Genomic DNA, 20,922 nt, shown 5'->3' with positions numbered 1-20,922 from the left:
AAACCAAACCATTCTATAAATCTTGGCTGACTTAAACTTCCTGCCACCATGTGATAACTTCCAAGAAGATAATTTGTAATGAAAGCTGAATTTTCTTACAGGAGTTAAATCTCCCTAATCAGAGCAAAGAAATTAAAGACAAGTCTATCCTAGTGATTTCAATGAGGTCTGAAAACTGCTGACAGGGAAGTTTCAGGAAGCAAACTGTAGGTGACTTGAGTTATTGTCATAACTTCCATCTCTCTGGAACATGATCCAGTGATTTCCATCTCTGGAGCTACTGCTCTGTCAATGGAATGAAGCCTTGAGCAGCTGCTCTAAGCTGTCCCTGCTCAGAGCAGCATGGCAGACCAGAGGCCTCCCCAGGCTCCTGACTGCCTAGATTTTTCTGGAATGCTTCTGAATATGCCTGAAGCACTTCATTTTGTCTGACAAATACACTAATCAGCATGTCTGGAAATGCCTGGAAGTACCAGAAAGCAAAGATGTCACTGTGTAGCAGCCAGCTCATCTGTGCAGCTCCAGATGAAGAATTCCCAACACAGCAGAGCACAGGACCAACATGGCATTAGGAAATAATTATATGCAAGGTGTGAGGTGATTTTAATAATTCACCTCCCCAAATCAGTGGTTTTCCTGCAGGGGAATTGTTTTATGAGAAGGAAGAAACAACAGCTGTCTGGCAGAACAGGCGTTTGCCTCAGGCCTTTACAGAACCGTCACTTGGACGCAGAGAAGTCCTTCAGAGGAACAGTGTCAGGAATGTTGAGTGGCATGAGCCTTTGGCAAATTATGCTGTGAGACTTAGCACAAAACTACACTTGCTGTAACCTTTTTGATGTTCATTTACAATCTAGACTCTACCGATTGCCCCGTGTCTTAGGGGAGTGACAGAAACTTTTCTGCTTCAAACTTTGCCTGTCACAGGGAGGAGTTTTCACATCAAGGCAGTGCAGGTGTTTGCTCTCAGCAGAGCTTTGTTTCATTTATTTAAATACAATTTTACAAGTAGAAAGATACTCTTCTTACAGACATGAGGTTAATAATCAAATGTCTTCAGGCACAGACTCAACCATTCTTTTCCAACACCCTGTATGTACCTGTGGGGCACGGCCCTGGGAAGTAAGACTGTCACCTGGACTTGACACTAATGTTAAGAACCTGTGATTGTGACTTGGAGCACTCTTAGGACACCATTCTCCCCTTTCTCCTCCACACAGAACTGCATGTTGCTGTAGCTGAACTGTCTTTTTGCTGTGTGCTTTAGGAGCAACACTGACTATGAAGCTCTTGTGACCATTGCTGGAGTGCTGGGAGAGAAGCCTTGCAAGCTGCACATCAGAGGACGAGGAATGCACAAGAGGAATGATGACGACCTTTAAACAAGACAGTGTGGAACAAAGGTCAAGGTAACAGGCTGAATGCAGCTGAGCCTGTATTTTCGTCTACTTTTGTTCTTTTAATAGGGACTGGAATTTTAGCAGAATGAAAATTTAAGTTAGGAAGAAAAAAATTCTCATGGTACCAGTCATAAATTCATCCTATGCTGTTGCTTTTATTGCTGTGATAAGCTTAGCATTAGCCACAGAACAAGGTTTTAAGTTGCAAAGCAGCTGTGTAAGTCTGGTCAAAGCCCTTTGCATGGCCCAGCACACCTCAAATTACAGCTAAAGACTGTTCCTAGCTTAAAGTAGCTTTTGCTTTGCCTCGTTTATTTGTTTGACATTAAAATGGACATTGACACATAATAAAAGCAAGAACTGGTGAATAGGCCAGCATTCCCCAGGTTCTTTTCTCGATGCCTTACATGAAAAGGAGAAGAGCCAGCTTTCCCTGGACTCCTTGGAAAATTACCAACCTGCCTGTTTCATCATGCTTGGGTCTTGAGAACATCCCCTACAGCAACAGAGGGAGGAACCCTTATTCCTCTTCATTCTTTCCCCCCACATGGTTCCCATTTACTCACTTCTTTTTAAGTGTTTTTAGTATTATTTTAGCTAAAGGTCACTGAAATTCCCACTTCTGAGCCTGTTAAAGTTTTCCACTCCCCTCACATAAAAGGTTTTTGTCAAAGGCAGTGTGTGTGGGAAGGGGCAGGGATCCACACAGGAGAAGAACAGAAAATGCATGACAGCTCATACAGAGCAACTCAGGTTATACACAGGAACCTCAGTGTGAAAAGACTCTTGAGGATGCTAACGCCTCTTTAACCCCTCTAAATAATTCCATCTTTTGGCTCTAAAATACAGCCTGATTGCTGAGTGAGAGAGGCTACAGCATGGGAATGTGAGATATCAAACAGCTCTAACTCATCATGACCTTCAACTAACAACCATCATAAAAAGGAAACAAATGTATTGCAAGAACCCAATTGTATTATTAAGTGCAAAAACAAGAGTCAGGACAAAGAACTTCTGTTTGTTACAAACTTAAACATTTCTAACACATCAAAGTCAATGAGTACATTTCTTTTTCAAGCCATTAACTCTGAGCTTCAGTGATCTTCCTGTTCAGATCAGAGAGAACAGATAAGGGATGACAGAAGACACAAGATCTAACACACATTTGTGTTAGTGCTGAAGGACTGAGCTGTCACTGATGTTCATGTGGTGCTTGCAGTAAGTGTAATGCTGAACTTTGCTTTATGTTAGGTAAGTAAATAAGATTGGGCACAAGCTTATCCATAGAGTCATGCAAACAGATAATTAGACATGTGCTGTAAAAGATGGAATGGCCACTTCCAAATTTCTGGCTTCTAGCAATCCAACAGGACCTTTCTATTCAGGCACTTCCTTGGAGATCACATTCCAGTCCTTCCACTTTCCCCCACTGGAGGCTTCAGAGCAACTCCAACAGCAGCAAGCTACAGCACATCCTCCACTGTAGGGACATTGTCAGACACACACAGCTTATGACTTGCATACAACAGACACAGTTGTAAAGGAAATCTCAAGTCTTTGCTTCAAAACAAGCTGTTTTAAACTTCTTGAAAAATGGTTAAATCTTAAAAAAAACCAAAACAAACCACCCACCTGGAAAAGCCTTTTCATGTGCACTGATGTTTTCATTTTGAGTGACCCTTTTAGACAATTTGCCATACAAAAATACTGTCCTGTGAACTACTTCTCTTTGATAATATTCACAGAATAAAGAGATCAATTAATTTAAAAATATTAATTCATAATCAGCAGATCAGGGCCTGTAGTTGAACTTCAGCTGAGCTAATTTCTCACGTCTGGAAGCCACGGGCTAGTTTTGCATGTCCCCACCTGCTTAGCAGAGCTGTTCCACTAATTCTACTTCACAATTTCTGCCTAAAATTTGTAAATCTAGTAATGAATCTCACTTGATTTCACAGTGCAAATCAGTTGCTATCACTAGGGAAGGCAGAGAATGAGCTGTTGTGTTGTTCTGTCAGTACTGGAGTTACTTTCCCGGGTACTCGAACACAGCTGCAGCACCCATGCCAGTTCCAATGCACATGGACACAACTCCATAGGCTCTGAAACAACAGATGGAATTAGGAAAAAGACAAGCTCAGGTTTACATCATCTGGGAGAAAAATACAAATAAAAAATACAATAAATATGAGCTGCCCACTGCTCTCCTTTGCCAACAAGAGAAACATGGGGAATTCACATTCCAAGCCATCCAAGGGATGGAAAAGGGTGACCCCAAAACTGTGGTGACTCCTGAGCCTGTGTTAGTTACACACACATGGGTGTTCAGGTCAGCACTGATCCTCAGCACTGATCCTCAGCACTGATCCTCAGCACTGATCCTCAGCACTGATCCTCAGCACTGATCCTCAGCACTCACCTCTTCCCTCTACGCTTCAGCTCGTTGAGCAAAGTGACGACCTGGCGAGCACCAGTACAGCCCAGGGGGTGCCCCAGTGCTATCGCTCCTCCCAGGGGGTTCACCTTCTCCATGGGAATGCCCAGCTTTTCAACACAGTACACAGCCTGCAAAGACACAGGGAACGGTTTCATGCTGATGCTCTCATCTCTGTTAGTTCTCAGCTCTTCTCCTCCAACTCGGAGGCCTGACTCCAGCTAGACCACCTTTCCCAGGGGAAAGGAGTGGAACTGGTTACAAGAGAAGTGAGCTAAAACTATCCACTTCATCTCAAACTGAGCCCATGCACATGCTGACAGACATGTCACAGATTTGTAGAGAATCACAGAATCAGACGGGTTGGAAAAGACCTTCGAGATCATCAAGTCCAACTCTTGATCCAACACTGCCATGGTTATGAGACCATGGCACTGATGCCACATCCAGTCTCATCTTAAAAACCTCCAGGGACGGTGAATCCACCCTCCCTGGGCAGCCCATTCCAATGTCTGATCACTCTCCCTGTAAAAAACTTTCTTCCTAATATCCAACCTAAACCTCCCTTGGCAGAGCTTATGATCGTGTCCTCTTGTCCTACTGCTGGTTCCTGGGAGAAGAGACCAACCCCCACCTGGCTACAACCTCCTGTCAGGTGGTTGTAGAGAGTGATGAGGTCTCCTCTGGGCCTCTCCTCTCCTCCAGGCTGAACAACTCCAGCTCCCTCAGCCTCTCCTCACAGCACTTGTGCTCCAGTCTCTTCCCCAGCCTTGTTGCTCTTCTCTGGACCTGCCCCAGCCCCTCAATGTCCTTTCTGAACTGAGGGGCCCAGAGCTGGACACAGCACTTGTGGTGTACCCTCACTAGTGCTGAGTACAGGGGAAGAATCACTTCCCTGGTCCTGCTGCCACACTGCTCCTGATAGACACAGTAGTGTAGCTTCCTGCCTCCAAACACCACCTGACAACAAATTACAGCCCTGGTGAAACAGATTTTGCAAGGGTGCAATAGCAAAGATCACATTCTTATTCAGTGGACTTTTTTTCGTAATATTAAGCTGCTTAAGCTTATTTTTATCTGAAGGAAAAGGAAAATAGTTTGCACATGTTAATAACATTCAGCTAAAGATGTAATATGTGGAACAAGTTCAAATCTTAACCTGAAAATACACTCACTTGCCAAGCAATGCAGCAACTCAAACAGGATGATCACTCACCTGGCTTGCAAAGGCTTCATTAATTTCATATATATCAATGTCATTCAGAGTCAGACCTATGGGCCAGAAAAGTAAGGAGTTAAAAAGAGATGGTTTTGCCTCATATCAAAGAGAACAATTCACTCACAGCACCTGTTCATGAATTCCAGTTCTTATCCACTAATGACAAAAGAAGGACCTTGGCTCCACGTGGGGTATCTACACTTGTACATGTGTTTACATGCAGCAGTGCCTAAAGACTGCAAAACATCACAGTTCATAGCATTGTGCCAATGAGTCTGCCAAATTTCCTTAGATTAATTGTAATTTCTCTGCAGGGGGATTAAGGATTGAAGGGTGTTTTGAAAGATAAAGCTACAGGTGGGCATGTGACCATAGCCATGGCAGGCAGGCACAACAGTAATCATCAGCTATAGAAGCTGATTAACCTAATGAGTTTCCTAAGGACACTGGAATGATGCCAAAGCCATAAAGTGAAAAACCCTCAAAACCCAAACACAAACCCCACACCCCCCAATGCTGGTCATGTTAAGAAGTGAACACACTTCGAGTGATTTAGTATTAACTGTTGTGGAAACTGAACAGTGTTGCAACAGTCAGAGGCAGGACCTCTTTTAAGGTGTGGAATTTAATTTCACTGCTCCTGTGGCCAACAGCTGCTCATGCTTGAATAATGTAATCTTAAATCTCCGCCCAGGGAGTCTGATTTCCCCTTTGCCAAACACTGTGTGAATGACAGGGGGTTCTTACCTGCCTTTTCCACAGCAACAGGGATGGCATAAGCCGGCCCAATGCCCATCACATCAGGTGGGACCCCCACCACAGCGAAGGACCGGAGCACCCCCAGGACTGGGAGTCCCAGCTGAGCTGCCTTCGAGCGTTTTGCCAGGAGAACAGCAGCTGCTCCATCGCTGACCTGGCTGGCATTACCTGTTGGAAAAGACCTGTTAACACCTTTTTTGCCTAAGCATGTTCTAGAACAAGGCAGGTAAACCACAGAAACACCACAGATTTAACAGCTGAGCTGACCTGCTGTAGTGCTTCCGTCCTCTTTGAAGGCAGGTTTCAGCTTGGCCAAGCCTTCCAGGGTCGTGGAGGGCCTAATCCCTTCATCTTGGTTCACTGTGATTGTTTTTTGGTTGCCCTGATTATCCGTAACAGTGGTCTTCACTGGAACAATCTCAGTTTTAAACAGTCCCATCTGCTGAGCTTTTGCTGCTCTGGTCAAGAAGAGTGTGAAATGTTAAAATATTTTGGAGGAGAACTGCAATGAAGGAAAACAGTTAGAGAGTGAACTAAGGTGAGACTTGGTACATCCTTGCTGAGTGGCCGTCAAAACAACAGGCAAATTCTTCTTTCCATTCATGGGAAGACAAACTCTTCACCTATACATCAACATTATGGGCACTGTCGCCAGACCTGGGTCACAGGATCACAGATTTCTGAGCAAGATCCCTGTTCTGTTCCCATCAACACCTGTGACTGACCACCACCAGCTCCCAACATGAAGCTGTACTTGTCCAGAGGTACAGTCACATCACAGGTGTATGAAAAGAAATGAATCCTGATGTTCAAACATCAATTCTTACTTTTTAGAGTTTAAACAGAGCACGTGGGCTAAGCCTCCACATAATGCCAATGACTTCTGACAAGTTAAGGAATGGCTGAAGTTACGCTTGTTCCTGGTTTTGTCCTACTAAAGACAAGTTAAGCTTTAGACCACAGACTTTAATCTTCTATCATTTAACTGTAGCCTTTTAACTCCAAACAAGGCAATGCACATTGCATAGTTCAGCGTGACTTTGTAGAATGGAATCACTTATTCCAGCCCATGGGCAGAGACATCTTCCACTATCCCAGGTTGCTCCAAGCCCCCTCCACCCTGGCCTTGAACACTTCCAGGGATGGGGCATCCACAGCTGCTCTGGGCAAGACCTTTAGCAGTAAGGGTGCATTGAGGACAGAACCTGGTCCCTGAGACATCAGAATCAGCAGTAGGGAACAGCTGCCATGACCAGATGGATATAAGTAGGCAGAATACAATTAACTAAACTAGAATTAGCTCAGGCCACACAGATTTTATCTTTCCTATCAACAAGGTATTTTAAAAGCCTCCAAAGTGGAGCTGATTTACAGGATTTACCTTCCAGAGGTAAATCCTTTAAAGGGAATACAGATTGGAGACCAAAAGCTTGTTTTACCCCCTCATCACTTTACACTTTTACTAATAAAGTATTTAGTGCTCCCAGGTAAGTGAGTTAGAGCAAAGTGCTGAAGGACAGTTCAGTAACTCCACAAACATCCTGAGACCAAGGCCAGAAAGTCACCCCCTGCCTCACGTGAGCATGAGGATCACATTCACATACCCTTTTGGTTATCAGTCCCACGTCAGTGAGAAAGGCTGGCATGCCAAGTTCCCTGAGCAGCAGGGCCAGAATTTAAAGGTTAACTGCCCTGTGCAGTGGCTTCCTGTGTTAGATAAATAATTGGACCGGGGCAATGCTTAAACAGAGCTCTGAGAGCGAGTTTAACTCTTTGATGGCAGCAGCTTTACCACATCACCTGCCACTGCTCTGCCAGTACAGCCCCACAGATCCCAGGGTCAGTTGACTTTGGCAGTGATTTAATCCAAGAGGAAGGTTATCAGAGGTAGGATTGGACTCAGAGCCAAACACCTGCAGCAAGGACAAGCCACTCTTCTCACAAGCTCAGCAGTTCCCTACAAACAGCTGCGCTCAACTATTCCCTCTTGGGAAAGGTTCCTTCTGCTGCTGCTCCCACATTCAGGTTCCAGTGATCCTGAGCCAAAGCCACTGTGAAAATACCGCACCACTGACTCGTTCCAGAAACCTCACCGAGGTTGTATCATAGAAACATGGAATGGTTTGGATCAGAAGGAACCTTAGAAATTATCCAGTTCCAACCCCTCAGCCATAGGCATGTGCTGAAAAACACAGGGGCACTCACTGCCCAGGGTTCATGTGCCTGGTGATACTTGTGCAGGGTCAGTCACACCATCCCCAGGACAGCTCTGGGTTCAGTTTTCCTCATCACACACAACCCTGGACACGCACTGATCTTGGGTCAGACAATCTCAAGCTTCCTTACTCACTATTAAGGATTGGAAGGCAACAAGAAGGCTGCACTTGATCTCTCTTGGGAAATAGCAGTTTGTTTTCTAGCTGTATTTATCCCTTAACTAAAAGGTTAAAAAAAACCAACAAAAACGGCATTTACTTCTGCTGGGAAGCCAAGGCAAAGGCATCTTGCTTCTTCCGGGAAACCCCAAACTTCTCCGCCACATTTTCTGAGGTTATTCTGGGGAAAACAACATCGCAGAGTTAATACAAGGACACATCTAATGGAGGTGCAGTTGGCTTCTACTGACACAACACAAGGTACAAGGACTGGCTTTAGTGTCAAAGCCAACTGCTGCCTTCTCAACCAAGAACTGCTGGCAGAAACAAATCCTGAATCAAATCTAGGACCAAAACAAGGTTCAAATCCATTCTTCTTGCTCATCAAGCCATTGAGCTTAAGACAAGGAAATCTTTCCTCAGAGTTGCAGATCTTCATAGAATGGCCTGGGTTGGAAGGGACATTAAAGATCATTTAGTTCCAACCCCCTTGCCATGGGCAGGGACACCTTCCACGAGACCAGGTTGCTCAGAGCCCCGTCCAACCTGGCCTTGAACACTTCCAGGGATGGGGCAGCCACAGCTTCTCTGGGCAACCTGTGCCAGTGCCTCAGAATAAAAAATTTTTTTCTAGTATGTAATCTCAACTTGCTCTCTTTTCAGGTAGAAGCTAATACCCTTTATTCTATCACTCTATTCTCCTGTAAACAGTCCCTCTCCATCTTTCTTGGATGCTCCCTTCAGGCACTGGAAGGCCACAATTAGGTCACCCTGAGGCCTTCTCTTCCCCAGGCTGAACAATCCCAATTCTCTCAGCCTTTCTTCCCCCATTTCACATCATTAATTTTCCACCACTGCCAAGGAGGATGCTGATAAACACAGCTCCAAGCTCCCTGAATTCAGATAGATTTGAAACTACAGCCACTGAGGAGACAGAGCATCTAGGAAACCCTTAAACTGTGGGAAGGGGAAACACTTACCCCATAGGAATAAGGCAGTCTCGAGCTTTGCTGTTGTCCATCATGCTGGAACTGATATCACCAGGATTATTTGCACTTCTGAGGGACATTGTTTCCACACTAAACACAGGAAAAATTTGAATTGCTTCATTAAGACTGATCAAAACTCAGTATCCTGACAACAGGCTTTCCTATTATCCCACAGAAACACAGACTGCTAATTAAGAACTGGCTGAGGCAGAAGCTCTTTAATCATCAATATACGAATTATCATGAAATGAAAACAGATTGCAAGGTTCAATTGGTCCTTGTTTCACTAGAACAGGATACCAATGTCAGCAGTTAATTTCTCGTGTTTCCACAGCTAGGAAGGAATTGCTAATGATTCTGGCACTTTTATCCTCAAACATAATGAGAAACCCAAGGTTCAAGGGCTGGATTTTCCAGTGAAATTGTCAACAGCCATAAACATGCCACTTAAGAGCTTAAGAACAGGTTGGCAGTGGAATAAGAGAAGTATTAAGCAAACCATGACAAAGAGCTTTCAGTGAGTTGCATCATTTATATTTTGCAATACAAAGAATTTAAGACACGGATCCCAGAGGCTGCAATCTTTGACCTACAAATGAATTAACACACTGAAGTACTCAAATTTACTGCAGAAATACACTGCCATCACTTAAGACTGGTGAGCTTTTGCAAAGTCAGTCCAGATTATGAAGCCTACGATGGGAAAAGGGTTTGAATTATACTCTGCACCACACAAATACACTCATCAAGAATAAATAACACATACACTCTTCCTGGAAAATGAAAAACAAGCAGAAAATAAGGTCTTCCCCCCAAGCAGCTTACAGTAAGTGCTATGAGCAATTTAAACCAGCTCTAAGGACACTGCATTACTTGACTTCAGCTGCAATTTCTTGAAACAATTGTTTCAAAGTGAAGCTGTGAAAAGCATCGTGTGTTCAAGCACAGGCACTGCCCATGAACACCGGGTACTCTGCCCACACATGTCCTGCTGAGCTCTTTATTTTGCAGCAACCTAAGAAGGGAAGAGTGTTCTCAACCTCTGATCTTGCTCAATGTGTATGTGCAGGTGCAGGTGCTGAGAAGTTGTAAATATAAACCTTTCCCTAAGGACTGATGGATAACTGTGTGCAGTAATAATTCAAAAAAGACTTAAAATCACCAAGGTAAAGAAAAAGAGAAACTCAGTATTTTACCCTCAGGATTACTGAACACTTTTTCACTTGTTCTTCTAAAGTGAATGTGTATGTGGTCACTAGTATTTCTCCAAAACCAACCTAACATTTACATAATCCTCTAAAAAATAAACACTTCTTATGATTTTAGGACTGAAGAAGAGAACAGCCTTTTCATCCACCACAGAACAGCTCCTGTAAATCTGCAGAGCACTTATTAGCACGGGTAGGACATTAATTTCTTTTCCAAGACAGCTGCTGGTCTTCCAAGACGATAGTTAGTTGGAGATTAGTTAAAAAGCTAATTTTGGGCAGGCTATTGCAGAGGGACAGAGTGTTATCTTCAGGAAGCCTAAGCAAGTACTGTGAAAAAACTTCCTTACCCACAGGCCAAGCCAATGTCATACGATCCATTTCGGATGCCACCTGTAACAGCAGTGCACAAACGTTCTTACTGTCATCAAGAGCAAAAGCATTTCCATCCCAGCTCTGGTTTCCAAACCCCTGAGGCATCTGGCAAAGCCAAATGGGCATTCCCTCATCCTCCTGCCTGCCAGAGCAAGAGCCAGGCCAAGGAGTTGATGGGGCTGAGAACTGACCATGACCTGACATGAGGCCAGAGAGGACTGGAGGGACCCTTCTGGAAGCTGCCTGATATGGAGGTGATGGTAGAACTTATACCCAGAAAACCAAGTTACTTCTCTAGGGATAAACTCAGCCAGTCAAGGTTATAAAAGTATTCAACTAACACCACACTGAAAATTCCCAGCTGCGCAAGACATTGTCACTGTTCTCACTGCTCAGAGAGACTGGAGGACAGGAGGAATGAGCACTTGGGGTGGGGCAGGCATGGACTCTGATCCCAGTGCCCACAACACCTACCAGCTATATTGATAATGGCCTGTAGACCTGAGGAGCACTGCCGGTTCACACTGGAGCACGGAACTGTCTCTGGAATACCACTGGAAAACAAGACAGCATTGGCAAAGACTCAGTGATGAAAACCACCAACAACCCAAAGCTCTAAAGGGAGCATTAAACCACCTGATTAAACTTTAACCCTCAAGTTTCCAAACCGACCCCTTTATACATTTGTTGACCTATTTGGTCCTGCACCAAGGGAAAGCAAAGTTCAAAGATAACTTCCACACTTGATTGGCAAGTGGCTCTGAGTGCTGTTTCCCCATGAGTCTGTCTTCAGAAGGTCCTCTTTGAGCAGAACTCTCTCCTGGGCCTAGATCTCAAGTTCTGATCTGGGCCAGAAACCCTGAAAAGTTTTGCAATATTCCTAATTATTGGTGGGCTGTTCCAGCACCTGTCCAAAGTGGTGGTAATGCACTGACTGACAGAAGCAAACAACAGCAACAGACAGTGACTGAAATATTTGGAATCTGGGATCCAGCTCACTATTAGCCATTGACCACCAACACTGGACAATGACAGAAAGATCTGAGCCCACTCCATGGTTTTGGGATCAGGCACAGCAGAGAGAAGCACAGCCTCCCAGTCTGGAGAAGCACCAGGTGCAGCTGGGAGCCCACAAAACAAGATCTCCCATTCAGAGGCAGCACAAACAGATTAAACAGCCTCACCTCTGCCTCCCCATCCCTTTGCCATCAGTGTTCTCCAAACACTCGACCAAAGTCTAGTTTCTAGGCAAAAGGTGGACTGGTGTATTCCTGGGAGTGCATGAGCCCCACCACAACCTCCAATCCCTGCTCTGCAGCCAAGGCCTGGGGAGCAGAGGGAGAACCTCAGCCTGGTTGGGAGTTTACCTCAGAAACTGTGCAACTCTTGCAATCAAGGCACCAGCTCCAGGCTGCAGCACGTTCCCTGAGTGCAAAGATACAATTCCAGTCAATGAGTTACATTCCCCTTGCGGGCATCAAAGGGATGTTCCCATCACCCCAGCTCAGCACCACTCAGCACCCAGATCCCCCTACCACGGACAGGACAGGCATGAAATAGGAACACTGCCTTCCTAAACCCAACGCTGCACACTAACCCCTCCCAACCCCATGAGTATCCCACGGGACACCAGGAGCAGTGTGACCCACAGAGCCACCCGGGCCAGGAGGTTCTCACTCACCCACACAGATGTCTCCCAGGACCTCAGGACGGAGGTTGACATCCTGGAGGACAGCTGTCATCACAGCAGCCAGCAGCTCGTCGGGTGTCGTGTCCTGAGAGCACAGGGGATCAGTGCCACCAGCAAACACCAGTCACAGCCCTGCCACCAGTTCACCCCCAGACCACTCCAGAGGGCTAAGGCAGCTTTACTCTTCTTCTCAGCTTACACTGGTTGTTGTTTTCCTGCTGCAACAGAGTTACTCTGTCTTCACCCCAAGTGTCTTTCAAGCAATTGAACACACACACTGCTTTCTCACCTGACCTCCGTTTTTATAGGAACACACTGTATTGGGCCTTCAAAATCAAACTACAGTGAGTTATGTGACAAGATTCAGCAAACTGAGCCCCTTGACTAATTTTGTGAAAGAATTTATTTTGTGGCCCCTCAGCTGGTGGGAAGCACCGCCGGCATGACGAGACCCGTTCTGAAGGATGACAACGCGCATCCTTCAGGGCCATCCTGGCACTACGTTCTCGCTGAGGGCTCTGTGGCCGCGGGCTCCAGAAGGGTGGCAGGTCCGAGGAGGTGAAGGCCACGCTGCTTTTCCAAGGGGATGCTCCGCGTGCCAGGGCAGGTGACAGCGGAGACTGTGGCTGGTCCCAGGAGACCCCTCGGGACACTGCCCCGCTCTTCTGGGGACGCCACCGGCCCTGCCACACCTGGACCACCCACCCCGAGCATTAAAACCATCGCAAAACGTTCTTTTTTTTACACTTGTTCAGAGTAGAGCAGCTCCTGGGCGGCAGCTGGGCGTCCAGCACCCAGGTACGCGAGGAAGGGGATCCCAGCACCTGTGAGGGGCAGGCGGGGGGGGCAGGCGGGCAGGACCTCCATCCGTACCTTGAAGCCGCCGCGCTGGCGCGGCCGATGGCGGTCCTGCGGCCGTGCACCACCACCACGTCGTCGGGGCTGGCGCCCGCGGGGGCCCCGGCACAGGGCACAGCCCTCGGCGAGGCGGCCCCGAGAGGTGCCAGCACCAGCTGCCCCGCCGCCGCCGCCGCCGCCATCTTGTCACTGACGGCGGACATTTGCATGGCCCGGCCCCCTCATTTACGTGCAGGCTCCCGGGATGGTCACAGCCCTCTTCATTTGCATGACTCCGCCCCCTTATTTACATACAGCCATCTCTATTGTTATTGCCCTCCTCATTTGCATACTGGGGGCGGTGATAGTCACAGTCCCTCCTCATTTGCATGGCCACGCCCCCCGGGGTAACCCGCGCTCCGCCCCCGAACGGCCAAGCCGAGCCCAGCGAACCCACAAGGCTGAGCTTAAATTTAAATAGGTGTTGGGGTAAATAGGGAAATTTGAAGTAAAGGAATCGGGTTGATAAAGAAAAAAATAAACAAAATAATAAAAATTAAAAGGCGGGAAAAAGGGGAGAAAAAAAAGGGAAAAATATAAAGGGAAGAAAAGGAAAGAAAGGAGTAAAGATAAGAAAAAAGAAAATAAGGAGAAAAAAGGAAAAAGAAAAAAAGGAGTAAAGATAAGAAAAAAGGAGAAAAAAGAAAATAGGAAAAAGCGGGGGGAAAGGAGAAAAAAAGGAGTAAAGATAAGAAAAAAGGAGAAAAAAGAAAACAGGAAAAAGCGGGGGGAAAGGAGAAAAAAAGGGGGAAAAAAGCAGAAATAAAGGAGAAAAAAGGAGAAAAAAGGAGAAAAAAGGAGAAAAAAGGAGAAAAAAGGAGAAAAAAGGAGAAAAAAGGAGAAAAAAGGAGAAAAAAGAAAAAAGGGAAAAAGGAAAAAAATGAAAAAGGGAAAAAAGGAGAAAGGATAAAAAAGAAAAAAATATGGGAAAAAATATAGGAAAAAGCAGGAAAAAAGGATGAAAAGGAAAAAAGAAAAATGCAGGAGAGAAGGAAAAAAAGGAAAAAAGGAGAAAAAAGGAAAAGAGAAAAAAGGGAAAAAGAAAAAAAGAGGAAAAGAGGGGGGAAGAGGGGGAATGAAGAAGAAATAGAAATAAAGAAAAAATAAAATTTTGAAATAAAAATAAACAAAAATTATATTAAATTTAAAATTATAAAAGCCTATGTGTTTGGAATACAAGGTGGGATGTCAGGACAAAGGGACACGCAGAGCCATCGGGTCAGAGAACTGCACAGATCCATTAGTTCCAGAGAACCCTGGGAATCATCATCTCCTTGTCACCCTCTGGCCCCGCTGCTGCCCTGGGATGGTCAAACCAGGTGTCCTTTGTGCCCCTGCCCTGCTGGGAAGGGGCTGTACTGGTGAGCAGGGGACAGGCAATGGAAATGTAGGATTGTGGAATCATTAAGGTTGGGAAAGACCTTCAAGATCATCGAGTCCAACCATGTTCAACACTAAACCACGTCCCCAAGTGTCACACCCACACACTTTTTGAACACTTCCAGTAATGTTGATTCCACCACTTTCCTGGGCAGCCTGTTCCAATATCCCACTCCAGCCTCCTTCCCAAGGGGAATTAATTTCTCCATGGATACCGGGGGATGCAGCTCACAGGGGAAGCTGCAGGGCCTGCTACAGGCAAAGTAAAATAAAATCAAACCAAACCAAACCAACAGAAAATGACTTTACATGGCAGGATATTCCATTCGCTTTTCCTGGTTCCATTCTGTACATCAGAACACTGCAAGGGTTTTACAAACCAGAGAGGCAAAGGCACCTGAGGAGTGTCTCAAACACACACACACACACACACACACACACACATCCCCACGAGCCACATCCATCCACGGGATGTTTGGGTGGTTTGAGGGCCCTGGGAGTGTTTTGGGCTTGAGAGCCTTTTGCTCTCAAGGCTTTGGAGAGAAGGAAAACACCCACCCACCACTGAAGGACTGAGAAAACCCAAACCAGATTCAATGAAAGAGAAGAAAACAGCTTAAAAATGGTTTTGATTTTTTTTTTTTTTTGGTGAACACGTACTTTGTTGCTCTCTTCTGCCAAGCCCCTTCCCAGCCAAAGTTGATTTTTTTTTTCCCTTGTATTTGTTTCCAGCCATCCCATATTACTGCTCAGACTGATGGGTTTGGTCCTGTTCACAGAATAAAGTCCTTCATTCCCCCTTGGCAAGGGGTGACTTTGCCCCCTCAAGGAAAGCTGTCCATCACTGCCATGGTCAACTGGCACAAACCCCCAGTGCTGCTCCATCACTGCCCCCCAGCTTCCCCAGATCCCAGCCTAGGCAATAACCAGCCTCTGCAGCTTTCAGGCAAACTTACAGGGAATTATTTTAGCTATGTCTTTTAATTTGCCCTAACACTCACAGAGTTTCATTATTTTAAAACTGAAATAACCCTTAGAATCATGAAATCATCGAATGTTTTGGGCTGGAAGGGATCTTAAAGGTCATCTTGTTCCAAGCACCCTGCCACGGGCAGGAACACCTTCCACTAGACCAGGTTGCTCCAAGCCCCGTCCAAACTGGCCTTGAACATTTCCAGAGAAGGGTCACCCACAGCTTCTTTGGGCAACCTCTTAAATTTTGCTTCTCTTTTCAGAGCTAAGGATGCAGAAACACTCCCACCGCCACACCAGCACTGCAAAGCCTTGATCTCCATGCGGAAGAATTCAAGGATGTATTCACACAAACAACCAATTTCTCACTTTCCTCTTAAGTCTAAGCAACACTTTTCATTTTCAATGAACGTCAGTGTTAAAATAAACCTGTGTCTGGTGCTGGCCTGAGGATGGAACCTCCCAATACCTTCTTATTTAACCCTTTGCTGAGCCAGGTGGAACTAGATAACTCCGCAGGGAAGGGGGAGGTGGGTTGGAGCAACTAATTTATCCAAAACAACCAAGATCTGATTAATTATTTAATTACCTTCCAGGGATTCTGTGCGTGCTCCCTGCCAAGGTTTTCCAGCAGGGACAGAGGCCACTGCTGGAAAACTCTGACCAGTTTTCCAGCTGGTCAGAGGCCACAGCCCAGCTCTGCTTTCAACTGGCCCATTTTCTCCTACAACTTTAAATCTACTGTGGGAAGAAATCTCCTTCCAGCTCCCCTCGACCACCACAGATCCACTCCCCTGGTCTGAGGCTCCATGATCCTGCAGCTGCTCCCTTAGGCACCACCAGGGAGATGACATCCCCCTTCCCTGTACCTGGGGATGGTCCCACAAGGCATGGAGGAGAAGGCACCCAGATCCACAAGCACTGGTCCTCTCTGCCTAATTTTAGGCACTCGCTTGGGTTTTACAAAGACCCCCCTGGGCTCTTCCTACAGCTTCATTTCCAAAACACATTGGCATCCTCCCAGCCCCAGCATAGCAGCACGGGCATGGATTAGCAGAGCTGTGGCTGAGCAGAGCCATCCTCGCGGAGATTCCCTTCAGCTCCCACCGGAATCCTGATGGTTCCCAACGTGATCTGGCTGGTGCTGAGCCCTGCCAGCATCAACAGCATTTAAACACCATTGTCATTTAAACAGCCCTCAGCCCGTGGCAGGGGTCCCGGGCATCCGTCCGTGGGTGTACCCAGCAGAGACCTCCTGCACCCCGAGAAGACCCCTTTCTTCCCAGACTCACACACACACACACACACACACACACACACACAAACGCAAAGTCAACACAGCTGCTGCATCATCACACCCGACTCCGAGTCGAGCATCACTCCTTGATTGTAACCGCGTAAGGCACAGGACAGATTGAAACGCCGCCCCCCCGGAGCCGCCGGCTGGTCCCACGAGCTCCAGCGGGGTCGGTCCCCTTGGGAACGGGGACACCCGGGTCCCCCCGACTCTGCGGTCTGAGGATCATCTCCTCCGGCTCGGCTGAAGGCCCTGTCTCTGTTCCTCTGCGAAAGGCAGTGATGGCCACTGAGCATTCGATTCCTCCCCCGGTCCTGAGGGTGCTGCCAGCACCGCCGTCATGCTGGGGGGACAGACCCCATTTGCTGCACTTCCCCCAAGAGATCAGTTACACGATGAGGGGGGACAACCCCGGTACCGCTGGCGGCGAGGAGGTTACGTGGTCCCAGGCCAGCACCCGCACAGTCCGGGAAATCCCTCGCTCCGAATTCCCGGCGCCAACAGTCCCGAACGCAGCTTGAAAATCCAACAGCGCGGCGGGTGCCGAGGCAGCGACGAGTGAGAAGGGACCTGCGGAGGCCACTGCCAGGACAGCCCCGGGCAGGGGTCTGACCGCGGGTCCAGCGGCCACCCCCGTCCCGCCGGCGCTTCCCAACCCCGCTGCCGGGGGCTCAGAGCCCGCAGTTGACGAAGGGGTGTCTCAGCAGGTCCTCGGCCGTCGGCCTCCGCTTCTCCTCCACGAAGATCTGCTTGAGGAAGTTTCGGCAGCAGCTGGAGACGCTGTCGGGGAGCTGGGGGTTGGTCGGCTGGGTGGCGATCTTGAAAATAGCCGCCATGGCCTCGAACTCTGCCCACGGCGGCTTCTCCGTTAACATCTCCACCACGGTGCAGGCCACGCTCCTGCAACAGTGCCAAGCACAGGGGTGAGGCGGGGGGAAAGGGTCAGGGGTGGTGGACCTGCAGGTGATGTCTGATCACCTGCCTGAATGGACTGTGTGGGAAGCAAACGCCCACGAGGTGAGCACATGTCCCCCAAAGCTCCCTGGTCGCACTTGGCACTGGGATTTCCACTCCCACAGCAGGAGTGAATCAGGAGCTTTGCCCTAAAGCTGGTGGATTTTCTGCCTACGTTAACCATCAGATACTAAGTTTCATAAAACTGCTTGAGAGATCTTATCAGGGCATCCCCTGAAGGGAAGCCCAGGCACAGGTTCAGACACCATAGTTTCAGCAATACCATGTAGCTCCCAGGAAGCTGAGCCAGAATGAAACATGTTTGCTCATTCCCAACCTTATCTCTGAGGTGTATCTGAGAAAGAACACATCTGATGAGCAGCAAAGAGCCTGTGAGGTTTCTCTCTGAACTGCTGAGTCGTCCTTGTCTCAGCAGGGACACTCTGCCACCTCCATTCATAGTTGATTCTAAAAAAATTAAACCACATTTCCCTTCTATCAGCCAGGGCAGGTGGTGCAGGGTACATGGCTGCCTGCTAAGGACTCCCTAGCTTTCCCCCACCAAATAGGATTCTCTTGGAAGGACTAGTTTTTGTTGAAGCTACTTGCTTGGTCACGCAATGGAAAGCACACTGAAGGCAGTACTTCCTCCTCATTTATTGGGAGGATTAATACTGTTATCCCAACTCTTTCAGGCTCCATCTGACATCCTTCACAAATTAAATCATTCACAAGCAGCCAGTAGTTTTTGTTGTCTTCGTGCCTGAGCCACATGCAAGCATCCAGGAGCAGATTTTGAAAGGCCTCTTAGATCTTCTGAGCCTCTGAGCTCGGCTTAGCAAACCTAAAATCAGGGCCACCAAAACTCAACAGCTCTTTTAGTGAACTTCGTTATCAACTTGCTTTCCAGAATTGAGAGCAGTTATGGGACTAAGCTGAACATGATACTCACACACGACAAGAGCTTCCAAAAGCAAGCTCTGATTCTGACTGCTCCTGTTTTGGGATCTTCAGCTACAACATGCTCCCTCTGGATATCCACACAGCTGATCCTAACACACATCTCCTATTTCCACCCTTTGCACTGCTTCCAACTACTAGCTACACCTGTTGTTCCCATTACAACTTCCCCAAAGGATTGCTTGATTTAAGCAGCAGTGGTGGGGTTTGTACTGTATCCCTTACCACACATCAGCTTTCCTTCCATAGCCCTCTCCACTGATAACCTCCGGGCTCATCCAGTACGGTGTTCCCGTGACAGATTTAATCCCAGTCCCAGACATGCAGATGGTCTGGATGCGTTTGCTGGCCCCAAAATCTCCAAGTTTCACATTTCCAGCAGAATCTCTCAGGATATTGGCACCTGGGGTGAAAAGCAAAGACAAAACCCCAAGAGATGAAAGCAACAACCTGAACTGAAGTGGCTCCAGTGAGGAGAGCAGGAAGGGCACGGGCACAGAGCTGGGCATGGGGGACCCAAAGGGCCGTGGTGGGGCTGGACTCAGCATTATGTAAAATCCTTTTCTCCTAAAGCAGCTGCTCTCCAAGAGGGTTGACTCCCACCAGCATCCCCTCACTCAGCACGTTTCCCAGAAGTGAGCAGTGGATGGGGGCCGACAGATCATCCTCCCCACCCCAGACAGCAGAATAGAGCCCCAGACCTTTCCAAATGCCAGAGCCTCTCAGTTCCTGGGTATGTTACACCAGGTTTTCACATGTGCAAGAGCAGCTAACAATAATTCCTCTTGAGAGAAGACAGCACAAGATTTTGGCTTCAGCTGCACGTTCAAGATTTTCATGGTTCAAGCTGGTGAAGGGCAGGGGCAAAAATACTTTAAATGTGAGATCCCAGCACTATGCTGTGCACAAGAATTTATACTGGGGCCGGGGGAGGCTGGGTTGAACAAATCCAAGCAAGCAAGAAGCCTCTCTGTATTATCCACTCACCTTTAATGTCCCTGTGGACAATCATATTGCTGTGTAGGTAGAAGACTCCCTGCAGGATCTGCCTGGTGTACTTCCGTGTGACGTTCTCGGTCAGAGCACCGTAAGCTTTTAGCTGGTCCTTTATTGAGCCCTGTTGCAAAGAAACAACATGATGAACCCGCCGTAAGGACCAGCAGAACTATCGTGTCACAGGAACTTTTTAAGCTTTCCTGACCGTTTTATCATCCAGCTCAAAAAAAACCCCAAAACCATTCTGTGTAGAAACAGCAAAAGTCCACTTAGTGCTGAACGGAGGAAAGATTTGTGCTCATACCCCAGATCTCAGCGGAGAAAAAGGTAGTTTCTGGTGCATGTCGGTGCTTCCTCCTGGCAGCACTACAGACCTTTTTCCCCCTCTAGTGGCTGGATGGGTGTCACCACCTCATGGAGATGGACCAAACTGATGAGGAATTACAACTCAAAGCGAGATGATCAACTTGACTAATTAAATTCATAGAATCATTATGGTTGGAAAAGACCTCTGAGATCATCGAGTCCAACCATTAACCCAGCACTGCCATTCAACACCAAGCCATGTGTTTTCTGAACACTTCCAGGGTTTTCTGCCCACTTCCCTAGGCAGCCTGTTCCAATGCTTCATCACCCTTCCAGTGAAGGAATTTTTCTAATATTCAATCTAAATCTCCCCTTTCCCTATTGTTTCCCCTTGTCCTATCATTTGTTACGTAAGAGAAAAGAATGACCCCACCTGCCCACAACCTCCTTTCAGGTAGCTGTAGAGAGCCAGTTCTTGGGGCCAAGAGAACTCAAGTCTTCTATGAAGCCTCCTCCCAAAACTTCACACAGCAAGGAGCACCCATGGCCATGAGGGACAACCACCCACTCACAGGACTGCTCCAACAAGAAGACCCAGGGTAGGGAATTTGCTACTAATTGAATCTCTCAAACTGGTTTGATTTTATAGATCAAAGAGGAAAGGACGCAGAGGTGCAGATATTATCATCTGCAAGAGGCTGACACCCTTGG

At 47.3% G+C, this 20,922-nt stretch overlaps 3 protein-coding genes across 4 annotated transcripts in view; 1 reads left to right on the top strand and 2 right to left on the bottom strand.

The window, feature by feature from the left end:
• The window catches only part of DLEC1 (DLEC1 cilia and flagella associated protein), a 34,841-nt gene extending 33,189 nt beyond the window's left edge, over positions 1–1,652 (top strand). Inside the window, 1 exon segment of the mRNA XM_018067605.2 lies at positions 1,268–1,652. Within this exon segment, the coding sequence (XP_017923094.2) occupies positions 1,268–1,382 (115 nt within the window). The 3' untranslated portion in view covers positions 1,383–1,652.
• ACAA1 (acetyl-CoA acyltransferase 1) lies at positions 952–12,552 on the bottom strand. The gene is made up of 11 exons (XM_018089218.2): positions 12,441–12,552; positions 12,127–12,184; positions 11,234–11,313; positions 10,735–10,777; positions 9,168–9,266; positions 8,288–8,368; positions 6,080–6,270; positions 5,801–5,980; positions 5,051–5,106; positions 3,820–3,965; positions 952–3,502 (listed from the first exon to the last, which is right to left on the bottom strand). The coding sequence occupies exons 1-11, from the start codon at positions 12,499–12,501 to the stop codon at positions 3,427–3,429; spliced, it is 1,071 nt and encodes a 356-aa protein (XP_017944707.1). The 5' UTR covers positions 12,502–12,552; the 3' UTR covers positions 952–3,426.
• A 2,474-nt stretch (positions 12,553–15,026) lies between these two features.
• Positions 15,027–20,922, bottom strand: part of LOC103764352 (mitogen-activated protein kinase kinase kinase 3-like) — a 58,781-nt gene continuing 52,885 nt past the window's right edge. For both annotated transcript variants that reach the window (XM_008931252.3, XM_018089217.2), the window contains exons 15-17: positions 19,897–20,026; positions 19,135–19,312; positions 15,027–17,895 (exon numbers count right to left, since the gene is read on the bottom strand). In XM_008931252.3, the coding sequence (XP_008929500.3) occupies positions 17,667–17,895; positions 19,135–19,312; positions 19,897–20,026 (537 nt within the window). In that variant the 3' untranslated portion in view covers positions 15,027–17,666. The remainder of the gene's footprint in view (positions 17,896–19,134; positions 19,313–19,896; positions 20,027–20,922) is intronic.

Source organism: Manacus vitellinus, unplaced genomic scaffold (assembly GCF_001715985.3).
Source record: "Manacus vitellinus isolate BGI_N305 unplaced genomic scaffold, ASM171598v3 scaffold_12_pilon, whole genome shotgun sequence".
Lineage (NCBI taxonomy): Eukaryota > Metazoa > Chordata > Aves > Passeriformes > Pipridae > Manacus > Manacus vitellinus.
This window is presented reverse-complemented; position numbering and strand designations above follow the sequence as displayed.